Below are 14,431 nucleotides of genomic sequence, written 5' to 3' on the forward strand. Positions count from 1 at the left end.
AACAGAAATGAAGCTCAGACAAGGAAATCACATTTTTGTATTATTATTTAAAAAAAATATAGGAAAGGAACTAAAACCTGAAATTTGCTGAGGACAACCATCACCTTACATTGACACCCGTATAATAATCCCCCAGTATTAGGCTACTTTCACACTGTGCGGATCAGTCATGGACAGATCCGTTTAGATAATACAACCGTCTGCATCCGTTCAGAACGGATCCTTTTGTATTATCTTTAACATAGCCAAGACGGATCCGTCTTGAACACCACTGAAAGTCAATGGAGGACGGATCCGTTTTCTATTGTGCCAGATTGTGTCAGTGAAAACGGATCCGTCCCCCGTTGACTTACATTGTGTGTCAGGACGGATCCGTTTGGCTCAGTTTCATCAGACGGACACCAAAACGCTGCAAGGAGCGTTTTGGTGTCTTATCTCCAAAGCGGAATGGAGCCAAACTGATGCATTCTGAGCGGATCCTTTACCATTAAGAATGCATTAGAATGCAAACTGATCCGTTTTAGACCGCTTGTGAGAGCCCTGGACGGATCTCACAAACGTAAAGCCAAAACGCGAGTGTGAAAGTAGCCGAACATCATTTAATCCATACTCAAGGAAAATGTAGTACTCCACCACAACCACCAAACTATAACTCCTAACGGGGAAGGAAGACTATTAAAGGGTTTCTACCGGATTATAATATTGATGGCCTATCGGTGGGGGGTTTGACTCCTCGCACCCTGGCGGTTTGAGGAGGTCGGGGCACTCAAGTAAGTGCCACGGCCTCTTCCTAGGCCAGTGACGTCACAAGGCCTATGTGCAGCTCAGTCCATTTCAAGTGAATGAAATGAGGCTGCAATACCAAGCACAGCCACTATACCATCGATGGTGCTGTGCTTGGAACAGTATGAAGAGGCTGCAGCGCTCATATGAGTGCTGCAGCCCCTTCAAACAGCTGTCTGTCATAGTGCCAGGAGTAAGACACCCACTGATCACATAGTGATGACCCATCCTCAAGAGATGCCATCCATATAAAAATCCTGGAAAATCCTTTAATAGCAAGGGTTTTTGGTCCAATTTTATTATCATCTCTGCAGACTTATGTCACAGGGTGGCCGTGGTGCCAAAAACCTGGGCTAAGGGTGCATTCAGACAGTGCTCCTAAAAGCTGGTGGGCACAATAGTGAGAGGGGCAGTTTGGGAATGCCCACCACTGGCCCAATAGCAGCAATCTGGTTAAAGGATTTTTGGTCCTACTCTATCCTTGCAGGTTTATGTGACCTAGCTGGTACTAGCTGTGTAGGGGGCCGACACTAAAATGTGGCTGTAGGTTTAAAGCAGCCTATATGCCTGTGATGTCTAACCTCCGGCACTCCAGCTGTGGTAAAACTACAACTCCCAAGATAAACACTTGCTTAGTTGTTTTTAGAACTCCATAGAAATGAATGGAGCATGCTGGGAGTCGTAGTTTCACCACAGCTGGAGTGCTGGAGGTTAGCCATCACTGGTATATTCCAGTGTTTCCCAACCAGTGTGCCTCCAGCTGTTGCTAAACTACAACTCCCAGCATGTCCGCACAGCCAAAGGCTGTCTGGGCATGCTGGGAGTTGTAGTTTTGCAACAGCTGGAGGCACACTGGTTGAGAAGCACTGGTATATGCCACGTCACAGTACAGCAGACATGCTCTTCCTACATACAGCACCACCAGAGGAGATCGCCCTGGGATTCGGCAATTTTCTGCAGGCGTTCTCTGCACATGCACAAGGACTCCAGTGCCCCAAAATGTCTTCCCGGCAGATGAACTCACCTTGGCAGCACATAAGTATCTCATTTGGCCTATGCGCACCATATTTGCATGCATCACGAGCAATAGATTTAGCAATTTTTGTAATATCCGTGTACCTGCTGAAGCCTTCCTGCTGGGCTACTTAGGAGCGTCACAGGAGGATCCATGAGCTTAAAGTGCTTTAAAGATGAATAAAACTTTTTAAAAAATAATAAAAGTTAAAAAAAAAATACTACTTTGCTAATATAATTCCTCATCTATAAATGCGGTATTCTCTAGAAACTGTTAATGCCGACATAACGTGCAGAGTGATAGCCCCTGGCATCTGTAGCTTGTGTTATACTACTGGTTACTGGCATTGTGCTGTACAGAAAATGGATCCTGGCCACTGGTCACCCCCTTAAGAGGGACAGCAGGTGAAAACCTCGTCTGAGGACTGAGGTAATAAGCCCAAACTGGAGATCTTTAACTTGGGGTATGTTCTTAGAAACGGAAGACTGTAGGTGCTACCGCACAAGCCGAGCTACACCCTGACCTGCCACTTGTAGTGTTGAGCGAACTTGTGTCTTAAGTTCGGCGTCTAAAATTCGGGTTATCGAAGAACCGCGTTATGGATTCTAAATTCAGTTATGAATCCATAACGGGATTCTTCGATAACCCGAACTTTAGATGCCCGAACTTAAAACACAAGTTCGCTCAACACTAGCCATTTGGAGTGCTGCCACAAAGTGCCCCCTGCAATGCTGTGAATGCGGCCATGTGGTTCTTCAGCCAAACAGCCAAGGTGTCTGCTACCAGCACTAGCGCCCATTGTCTTGGGTCTAAAGCCTGTATTACACCACCCGATTTTTCGGCAGATGATCACTAATGAGCATTCACATGAATGCTCATTAGCGATTATCTGGCAGTGTAATACTGCCGCCGATTGCCTGATGAATGATCATCGGGCAATCCAAACCTTTTGACTGTTGAGTCTAATAACGATCTGCCGCTAGCAAACCACTATACAGCACGGGGAAGCGCAATGGCATAGCCTTAACTAATCACCTTAATTAAAGGGGTCTGCCATGGTGACAGATTCCCTGATTAAGATGTCAAAACTAAGCCCACCCCAAGTAGAATGGGGGAGATTTATCAAAACTGGTGCGACAGAAAACTGGCAGCAACCAATCAGATTGATCCTTTCATTCTCCAAAGGAGCTCATCTTTACACCACTTTTGATAAATCTCCGCCGATGTGTCTCCTCAATGACGATCTCAACCAATCACAAATACCAAAACGACTTAAAAGGATTTTCCGACATTTAAATACTGATGACCTATCCTCTGGGTAGGATCAGTATCTGATTGGTGGGGGGTCCGACAACCGGGATCCCCGCCGATCAGCTGTTCCTGCGAGTGCCGCGGCCTTCTCTCAGCTCACCAAGCACAACGCCATACATTGTGATGCTGTTCTTGGTATTGCAGCTCAGCCCCATTCACTTCTATCGGACTGAGCTGCTCCCTAGGCCACGTGACCGATGACCATGTCGTCACTGGCCTAAAAAAAAAAACGTGAGACCCCCCCACCGATCAGATACTGACCTATCCATCAGTATTAAAATCTCGGAAAACCCCTTTAAGTGACACTTTTAGACCCTGTTTTCTACTTCTAAAAAGAGTCAAAAGGTGAGAAAATGACGACACCTGCAACCATTTGGCGCTCCTGACTTGGTGAAAGACCCCAGTTTCAGTGGTATACAGAACGCCAGTCTTCTGAGCAATGACGCCTACTACCTTAGCTTTATTAGAACACCTTACAGATTTTGCCATTTAAAGGAGCTGCCTGGGATTTTAAGAAATTGAACTAAGCGCAAGATATGATAAATCCCTGTTAAATCCACCTGCCATTCGTATGACTGCTGCAGCCAATCACTGGTGTCTCCGGTCACACTTGCATGTATAGCATGTGAGTGCTGAGGCCAGTGATTGGCTGCAGTGGTGACATTAATTATGTACTTCACATGATCGCTGCAGGGGCTCCAACGAAGTAGTTTGGCAGCGGCTGAGGGTTTAACAGTGGTAAATCATTTCCTGCACTTTGAATGAATCATCTTTGGAATGGGGGTGAACTATATCAAAATCTGTTGAGATGGTGACATGTCATTGTATCCTGAGGAACATCTACATCAGAAATTTTGATTGCATAACTGGAAACAAACTAGAAAGGGATCCTTATGCAGACCGTTCCCTTATACGGACTACAACACCCAATATATATATAGATATAAGCAGCGTCACTACCCCAAACCATGAAAACATAAAAGTTAAGTACGGTATTGTTTCTGTGCAAAACTAATCTCCATATTGAACACATGGCTAAAAACAGAATAAAATCTAAATTAAATTAAAGTTTAGGAATAAATAAAACACTTTCTTAACACGTCCACTTCATCTCCACGTCTTCAGGATGTAATTGCGGGAAGAGGTACGCACCAGGAATGAACCATGCATTTCACAGTCACCACAATTACAAAGTTTAAGAGAAAAATCATTTGAATATGTCGTAATTGCTTAATAAGTAGCAAATGTGGACTCCTGTGCATGCTACATCAGCAGGGGCGTTTCCTTCCTTCCTTCTCCCCCTGGGATGGAGCTATACAGTGACTTTTATCATGGGCAGCCATGCCTGTAGCTTTGCAGTCTTATCCCTGGGATGGCTGAATTTTTTTTCGGAAACAGCACCATGCAGTTGCAGTTCCAGGCATAGCCCATAGACAATGGTGGCGCCGTTTCTGGAGAAAAAAAAAAAAAAGCAAACCCCTTATTCTAACGTCCACAACCCACAGCTGGTGCTGTAATGTACACAGGACACATCCAGCTGCCTGACAAAGGTCACTGTGTAGCTCTGGCCTAAAAGGAAAATGCACAGAATAAATTTCACATAAAACTAGTAATGCCTAGATCATATGACCAATCGTCTCCGCCAGACCTAAATATGGCTTGGCCTGGAATATTTTAAAGGCCCGCTGCACCTCCGCTTGGTTGTTCACACTCATCAGACGCCGCTGGGTCTTTCTTTTTGTCATCTGCACCGACGTTCATGGTCTTTGTGGAACTGGTTTCAGAATGGACGCTGTGGTAGCCTGCATTGCCCCTGACTGTCACGTGCTCCCAGCCTCCCTGCAAGACAAATGGGCACCTCAGAGGGCATCCTGCTCTTTATCGTCACAAGAACTGTAAGTGAAAAGTGACTGGCATTTTTACTTTTGTAGAAACAAGGCTTTGGAATGAAAAAATCTAATAGATGAAAGCTGAATATAAGAAGCTATAAAACATACAAGGGTTTTTCCGTGACTCCTATATTGAGGACCCGTCCTCAATATCTGATCGGTGTAGGTTCGACTCCCAGCACTCCCGCCGAGCAGATGTTTGAAGAGGCCGTGGTGCTCCGATGAGCGCTGCAGCCTCCTCATTGCAAACCAAGCACAGCGCCGTCCATTGTATAGTGGCTGTGCTTGGTACTGCAGCCCAGGCCCATTCACTTGAATGGGACTAAGATGCAACTAAGCCAAGTGACCGATGAACGTGACATCACTTGAACGGAAGGAGAAGGCCGCATCCTCTTCAAACAGCTGATCAGCAGAGGTGCCAGGAGCTGGTCCCCTACCCAATCAGATATTAATGACCTATCCCGAGGGCAGATGATCAATATATGAATCCTGGAAAACCCCTTTAAAATGGAAGGGAATCCATCACCAGGTTTATCCTGCTCTGTCTAAGGGAAGCGTAAAGTAGTGACAGATGCCGTGATTATAGCAGTGCGTCATATATATATTTTATGAAAACAATACCATATTGACAAGTAAGTGACACGCTGCTAAGAATAGGGTGCCGTCACTTTGCCGAATTTAAATTTGCAGCATAAGCCTGCCGACAGATTTACTTTTCCTCCATTTTTTTTTCCCGTGGGGGGGGGGGGGGGGGGGTGAAAATGAATCACAGGATAAGAATCACAGCATGACACTTACTGCATTTTTTTGAACTCCATGTAACCTCTAACATATGTAAAAAAAAAAAAATTTCCATGTTAAGATTTTCCATCGCCTCTAAAAGATAACAATCTGTCTGCCTGCAGCCACCACTAGGGGGAGCTTGGACGCTTACAGCATACTGGGTAACTACTTAGAATGGAGGCATTTAAAGAATGAATATATAAAAGAACTATAAATATATTTATATAAACATATAAAGAGAATGTTCACATATAAAGTGAACATAAACCAGGTACAAATAAAACTCACCCCAATCCCGTAATCCCAGGACTGTCCTTTTAGGGCCATTGGCTGAACCCCTAATCGATGACAGACAGTACCACAACTCAGACTGTGGCTGCCCTGGACTTTATCTGCGATCACCCATATCTGAAAATGATTTAAAAAAAAAAACACAAACACATGAATTTGATCAACAAGAGTAAAGGGCCCTTTACACGGGCCGACAATTGAACAGATCACTTCTAACCAGCCTTTTCTCTGCACACCACGCACAGTGCCATACATTGTATAGTGGCTGTGCTTGGTATTTCAGCTCAGCCCCATTCACTTCTATGATGCTGAGTCGCACCTAGGCCACGTGACCGATGAAAGTGACGTCACTGGCCTAGGAAAGGCTGGAGAAAGCAGCGGATTAACGGGTACTGATGACCTATCCAGAGGAAAGGTCATCAGTAAAAAAAAAACTCGGAAAACCCCTTTAAGAATGAATTACTAGCAGTTTGTAGTAAAGGTCCAGATGAGTGTTACCAGTTGGGGATGTGTCTCTGAACAGCCTGACACTGGCAGCACTAATTGAATAGTATCAGACTGGGCAGGGACACACTCCCAACTGGTAATGCCCATTACAGACTGCTAGTAGCTCATTCATGAACTACTAGCAGGAATAATAAAGCAATCTCAGAGTCATAAGAATTAAAGGGGCTTCCGAATTGTTGGAAAATGCAAGTGGTTACTAAAACAGACATGTCAGGAGGGGTTGCAGGTCCTTCTTAAGTGGCCTGGTACATTTACCATGAATTATGCCAGTTTTCAGGTGCAAATAACACCTAAGGCCCCTTTCACACGAGTGAGTTTTCCGCGAGGGTGCAATGCGTGACGTGAACGCATTGCACCCGCACTGAATCCGGACCCATTCATTTCTATGGGGCTGTGCACGAGCGGTGGTTTTCACGCATCACTTCTGCGTTGCGTGAAAATCGCATCATGTTCTATATTCTGCGTTTTTCACGCAGCCCTGGCCCCATCAAAGTGAATGGGGCTTCGTGAAAAACGCATTGCATCCGGAAGCAAGTGCGGGTGCGATGCGTTTTTCACTGATGGTTGCTAAGAGAAGTTGTTTGTAAACCTTCAGTTTTTTTATCACGCGCGTGAAAAACGCATCAAAACGCATTGCACCCGCGCGGAAATAACTGAACGCAATCGCAGACAAAACTGACTGATCTTGCTTGCAAAATGGTGCGCGTTTCACTGAACGCACCCTGAACGCATCCAGAGCTAATCCTTGAAGCTCGTGTGAAAGGGGCCTAAAACCTATATCTAGTGGGAGTCACTTTTTGATTCTTGCACCAGAATTATTAAGTGGTGCGCACCTTTTAATAATTTAAGAGCATTGGGCACCACGGCACTCAAGACCAAAACTGGTGTTAGGAACAGTCCACACAGTATTTCCTACCACGAAAATTTGGCGCCAAAAATACGTATGCAGCATACAAATAGCAGACACGACCCGGCGTGCAGCGTTGTAATGAGCAGGTCTCTAACATTCAGTCGTAGCATTTTACTTCTGGGTAACATAGTACATAAGGCTGAAAAAAGACATTTGTCCATGTACTGCGGAATATATTGCCCAAGTGCAAATACAATAACCAGTCAGATGATTATTATCTAGGAGGAGTCTCCCTTTCCTTCCTGGCACAATGTGAGCTTACAGTTATTACACTCCAATGGACTTGTCCCAACATTCATTTCTTTAATATAATCCAGCATGAAAAACTAATAGCGTGTGTGTAATTTGCTTTCTATTACAAAAGTTGCTCCAGTTTTGACACATTCTATTAACTTCATTGTAACGGCGCCCCCTGGTGTTCAATCTGTATAGTGATGTGCACCTCCAAATAGTGAGCTGAATAGGCATGGTCGCAAATGCCAAGTTCAATACTTAAACTGCCACCAGCCGGATCTTCTTTTGGAAGCTGTGATAGCAGCTGCAGAAAGGACACGTCCCCAAGCTCTGATAGGGAGAGAGATGCAGCGGAAGACACGCCCCTGAGCTATGATAGGGAGAGAGCTGCAGCAGAAGACACGCCCCCTGAGCTCTGATAGAGAGAGAGCTGCAGCAGAAGACATGCCCCCTGAGCTATGATAGGAAGAGAGCTGCAGCAGAAGACACGCCCCCTGAGCTATGATAGGGAGAGAGCTGCAGCAGAAGACACGCCCCCTGAGCTCTGATAGAGAGAGAGCTGCAGCAGAAGACATGCCCCCTGAGCTCTGATAGAGAGAGAGCTGCAGCAGAAGACATGCCCCCTGAGCTCTGATAGAGAGAGAGCTGCAGCAGAAGACATGCCCCCTGAGCTCTGATAGAGAGAGAGCTGCAGCAGAAGACATGCCCCCTGAGCTCTGATAGAGAGAGAGCTGCAGCAGAAGACATGCCCCCTGAGCTCTGATAGAGAGAGAGCTGCAGCAGAAGACATGCCCCCTGAGCTATGATAGGGAGAGAGCTGCAGCAGAAGACATGCCCCCTGAGCTATGATAGGGAGAGAGCTGCAGGAGAAAGGAAAATCCCCCTGAGCTGCCAGCCTAAAGATAATCTAGCAGAGCAATGAATGAAAACTGATATGCGGGGTCCCAGGTGTCAGACCCCCACCGATCAAATACCAGAGGATAGGTCATCAGTTTTAAAAATCTCGGAAAACCCAAGAAAATTAAAATCGGCTTGACCAGGACCTCATGGTTTCCAAGCACGTACATGAGATTACTGGATGAGGACTGAAGACTACAGATCAGAGATCTTCGTGTCAAATCTTTCTCCATATTCCTGGTGGCAGAAATCTAAAATGCCGCAGGTGGATTTCCAGAGTGCTCAAGCAAGAAAAACACAGGTGTGCGGAGAGTTTCTGTACATGATGGAAAGAACGCGGATGGAACTAGCAGAGCAAGTTCTGGAAATGAGGAGTGAGGGATCTTTCAAATGTAAGATTTAGGAGAAAGGAATATATGAAGTCACTTTGTGGAGCTGTAGTGGATTAGCTTCACAAAAAGACAGAAACATACGTCATACTGCCCTACGGAAGGCGGTCATGTCACTACCTGCATGTATGAAGTCAGGCTTTAGTGTCCACCGTTTTGTCCTGATAAAGACTTCGTGACAATGCTTGTCTTAAAAGGGACAGTTCCATCAGAAAGGGGTAGCGTATTAAACTCAATCTTCATAGAAAACAATTTTTTTTCTAGAATTTTTAGGTTGTTCTATTTCATGTTGGCAGTACTACAGTATGTAATTCAAATTTAAAGGCTATGTACACCTTTAGGGGCATTTTTCTTATTATTGCATTGTATTTTGTCCTTTTGAACTAAAATCATTTTTTCAAGTGGTCCTTATTAAACATGTTGAGCCCCTTTCTCTGTACAGCCTTGGGATTCTCTAGTAGCAGGCTCTGAATTTCCTCTCTGTTCCATCAGACAGCTCAACTGAGTGGCCTCTTATCTCTAAACTCTGACCTCATAAACACTTTTTATAGCTTATTTCTTATCTTACTGATAAGAATGTGACTTAAATAAGTGTTTATGACCTCTTAGTAATTTACAGATAAGGGTTATTAGATGACCTTCACAAAGTGAAAGTGAAGATAGGATGCACACAGCTAGAAAAACAGTTAACCCTTTGTGAGAGAACGGCTCAATATTTTTAATAAAGACCAATTGAAAAAATTATTTTAGCCCAAAATGAGTAAAATGCAATCATTAAAAAAAAGCATCAGAAGGTATACATAGCCTTTAAATACTAAATATTGTCCTAGGACATTGATAAAGATGCCCACAGATGTGCACTGTGCTTATCAGTGTAACGTGTGGTGCTCTAATTGAGTCACTTATCCCCTTCCTCTTCTGGTCGCAGGGATGGTATGACTGAGACAGTTACGCAAGGGTGTTTGTTTTGCTAAAAGTCCAAACAAAGAGGAAGTTAAAGGGGTTCTCCGGGAATTAAGAAAATGAAAATACCTAAATATTACTTTATTATAAATATATTCCCAAATACCTATCATTAGTTATGATGCTTGTTTTGTCTAGGGAGCAATCATGGGAAATAAAATGGTCGCCGTCCTATTAGTACAACAGAACCTGTCCTAATCACACAAGAGGAGAAGTTCAGCTGAATCTCTGTAGGAATGGAGTTCCAGAGGAGATATGAAGTACAGAGAGGAGGTGGGCTAAAAATATTTTTTTCAGCTGCTCTTTATTAAAAATTTTCTAAAGGTTTATCCTCTACAGCTTTCACTTTCAATGCCTTTGCAAACTGCTGCTTCCCTCTTCTCAGAAAATCCCTCACAGAGCAGCTCTGCTGGACGTGTGGCCCTTATCTGTACTTTCCTAACCGCTCAAAAACAAACCTGTCAGTTTGATAAGAATTTATCTTAAAGGGGTATTCCCACCACAGACAATCGGGGCATATCGCTAGGATATGCCGCCATTGTCTGATAGGTGCGGGTACCACCTCTGGGACCCGCACCTACGCCAAGAATTGAGCGGGGAGAGTGGTGGCTGGAGGACCCCGCTTTTCCCGGGGTTCAGCCACCCCCAAGCGCTTTCCCCATAAAAAGTGAATGGGTGCGCACCACACTTGCGCGGCCACTGCTCCCATTCATTTCTATGGGGCTGAAGGAAATTAATGGAGGGTAGCTGCGCATGCACAGCGCGCCCTCCGCTACTCTCCTCACTCCGTTCTCAGCATAGGTGCGGGTCCCAGAGGAGGGACCTGCACCCATCAGACAATGGGGACATATCCTAGCGATATACCCCCCCATTCTCTGTGATGGGAAAACCCCTCTAAATCAGTGTTTATGAGCCATCAGGATTTCAGAGATAAGGGCTACGGATCCAGATTCAGGTGGAAGTAATGGTCTGCACGTGGGCTAAAAGTAAAAGCTGTAGAGGGTAAACTGTTGAAGAGTTTTAATGAAGATCAACTTTTTAATAAAAAGGATTTTTAGTCCAAAATAAGTAGAATGCAATCATAAAAATGGCCCAGAGTTGTCCATAGCTTTTAAACTCGTACTAAAAAAACGGATAATCTGCCTTCATGTGTAAAAGTGGAAAACTTCTAGAGGGGGGCAGACAAGACAAAGCTAAAAAAGGGACCAATATCAGGTTTTATAGTAGCATAGTAAAGCTGAAAAAAAAATCTCCAGATAGATACCAAATGTTAAATTAAAGGCGTTCTCACTTCAGTAAGTGGCATTTATCATGTAGAGAAAGTTACTACAAGGCACTTACTAATGTATTGTGATTGTCCATATTGCTTCCTTTGCTGGCTGGATTCATTTTTCCATCACATTATACACTGCTCGTTTCCATGGTTACAGACCACCCTGCAATCTATCAGTGGTGGTCGTGCTTGCACAATATAGGAAAAAGCTCAGGACTATGTGAGCTCCCACGGTCCCGGCAACCATAGAAGCTGACGCTTTTTCCTATATTGTGCAAGCACGACCACCACTGATAGATTGCAGGGTGGTCTGTAACCAAAGAAACGGGCAGTGTATAATGTGATGGAAGAATGAATCCAGCCAGCAAAGGAAGCAATATGGACAATCACAATACCTTGTAGTAACTTTCTCTACATGATAAATGCCACTTACTGAAGTGAGACAACTTTAAACCCCTTTAAAGGGGTTGTTCAAGATAATTAAAAATCTCAGACAACCCCTTTAATGACAGATTTCTGGTAAATACAAGGAAAACTGAAAGATTCTGCTTTAGATCCAAATAGAAACAAACAAGGGGAACTTTTTTTCCCTATTTAAGCTAATTTTAATACCTATCATTATCAGTCTGAGGAGGGGGGGGGGGTTAATTTCTAAAAACATATCACCAATACTCTTTTACACTTTTGTGGTTTTCTCCATTTCTTTTAATTAAACCCCACGGTAACCGATATGTAAATGAGGCAGAAGGCTCAGGGCCAGGACTGCTTCCTGCAGCGGCTCTTGCGGTTTCGATACCTAATCCTGCTTACGTCTTTAATAATGAAAGAGGCTTTATAAAATATGAAGACAAGTGCTTAGGGTTCCTGCTTTAGTGACTGAATGTTACGGATCCTCAGGAGCTGCCGGGATCATCTAGTGACATTGCGTGCGGGTAAGAAAAACCTAAAATTGCTTCCTGGTGAAAAACACAAGTGGTAGAGCACATACAGAGCAGAAAATGGATGCTAAATACATCAGAGAGGACTGAGGCCGCACTATACTAAGGACTCATGCCCACGGCCGTTGCCTGACCGTGCCTGTATTGCGGCCCGCAAACAGCGGGTCACTTGAATCGGTCCGCAAAACGGAAAGAGGGGTGCAGAACGGAGGCACGGAACCCCGCGGAAGCACATGTTCTATTTTTTTGCAGTGCACACGGATCCAGACCCATTCAACTTAAATGTGCATGGAGATCCGTCTGGAGCAACCGCATGGATGGTGCCCATGCATTGCGGTCCCAAATACACGAAACGACCGGCACATGTTTGTGTGCATGAACCCTAATGGTGTAAGGGTGCAGAGGCTCATTCACTCAAATGCAGTAAGTAGGGCTGGGCGATTAATACCATTACTTTAAAGGGGTTATATCCCACCTTCTAATTTCATTGCAGCGTCTCCTGTTCGCTCTGTACTAACGCCTATTTTCTGGGGCGCTGTCCTTTCTATTGATGGGCAGCTCGTCAGCGCTCTGCTGATCATTTGACTCTGCCTCCATTACTTGCGTGCGCGCTCCCGTCGTGCCATCTGTGTCCCTGTACTATATAGTGTCTAGCTCTCCGTGTCCCGTCATTCCATAATGTTCTGCACTCTTTGTCCCTGTATTCCATAATCACCAGACCTCCTCCCTTTGGAGATGTGCACTGACATTTCTCACTCAGACAGGCGTGTGTCCCAAAGATCGCTTCCTATCACTTACATAGCAGTGCACACAGTCTTACACTGCTTCAGGACTTGCTGGCACAATAGCTACTACCGCACTTGTGTTGGGCTAAAAACAGAGCATGCGCGGCTCTGTTTCAGAAGCAGCACAAAGGGATGAAGAACCGCGCATGCGCGGCCGCCCGGCGGCGTGCGTGTTCATGGAAGAAATGCAGCCACACACTGGATCAAGGTGGTTTCGGTAGCCGCGCATTCGCGACCATTGCATTCGGCCGGCGAAAGGTGGCCGTAACTAAGGGAGGACACAGTACAACGATGAGGTAAAAGGGGGAGATTTTTAGCGAGAAGGGTAGGAATTGGCTTAAACATTATATTTAGGAAAATGATCACTGTCGCAGCGTGGACAAATTAAACTATGATCCTTTTGATGGGATAACACCTTTAAGGGCTCATGCACACGAATGTATTTTATTTCCGTGTCCGTTCTGTTTTTTTTGCGGAACATATGCGGAACCATTAATTGCAATGAGACCGCAAAAAAAACCAAAAAAAAAACAACAGAAGTTACTCAGTGTGCAATTCCGTTTCCGTGCGTCCATTCCGCAAAAAAACCAAACATGTCCTATTATGGTCCGCATTACAGACAAGGATAGTACTGTTCTATTAAGGGACAGCTGTTCCGTTCTGCAAAATACGGAATGCACACGGATGTCATCAGTATTTTTTGCGGATCCGTGTTTTGCGGACCGCAAAATACATACGGTCGTGTGTTTTTTGAAAAATCATATATTCATATCAAATATTTTTCACTCGCTGCTCACTGAACACTGCGGTCACGAAGGACGTGTATGGCGAATTAAAGTATAGCTGTTATTGCCCTCCTTCTCTGTAGGTGGCACCAGACTTTGGACAGCACAAGAGAAGAAGAGCCCAATTCTGAGAGCTGCTGCGACAGCTGGCTCCGGTTCTGCTTGGTAATTTGCAGTGGACGCTTGTGGTATGGGAAAGTGGTGACAGAAAGGGCTCTGCTACCCGATTCCAGCCACCTGTATCACGTTGCTAGCCCTGGACGAGCCCTTCCCCCTCCTTTCCCAGTGGGGCAGCATCAGTGACTTTGGATGTCAGCTTTCCTCCTGCCACCGCACCGATCCCCTCCAACAGGTGGGTGGCCGCACCCACATAGCGCCAGTCTACAGTGCGCAGTGTGAACGGATTCACCTATGTAATGTATGGACGATTTCCCCATGACACACGAGCGATTGTCAAGTTAGCGATCTAATTCTTTTACATAATCAGATGTCATTAGATAGAAGTTATCACTAGAAAAAAAATCATGAAAAACTAAATGGAGAATATTTGAAATGTATTATTTTTGCAAAATCACCGAGCCCTAGTAGCAAGATATCAAATTTAGGTAAAGGGAGGAAAAAGTTCTCCTTTGGAGACTTGAGGGGGTCATTTATAGATAAATATACACCACTTTGTGG

At 44.8% G+C, this 14,431-nt stretch overlaps 1 protein-coding gene across 1 annotated transcript in view; it reads right to left on the bottom strand.

Moving 5' to 3' along the window:
- Positions 1 to 4,498: 4,498 nt before the first annotated feature.
- The window catches only part of TECPR1 (tectonin beta-propeller repeat containing 1), a 102,664-nt gene continuing 92,731 nt past the window's right edge, over positions 4,499 to 14,431 (bottom strand). Inside the window, exons 24-25 of the mRNA XM_040441831.1 lie at positions 6,070 to 6,189; positions 4,499 to 4,948 (exon numbers count right to left, since the gene is read on the bottom strand). Of these exons, the coding sequence (XP_040297765.1) occupies positions 4,784 to 4,948; positions 6,070 to 6,189 (285 nt within the window). The 3' untranslated portion in view covers positions 4,499 to 4,783. The remainder of the gene's footprint in view (positions 4,949 to 6,069; positions 6,190 to 14,431) is intronic.

The sequence above is a fragment of the Bufo bufo genome, chromosome 7 (assembly GCF_905171765.1).
Source record: "Bufo bufo chromosome 7, aBufBuf1.1, whole genome shotgun sequence".
Classification (NCBI taxonomy): domain Eukaryota; kingdom Metazoa; phylum Chordata; class Amphibia; order Anura; family Bufonidae; genus Bufo; species Bufo bufo.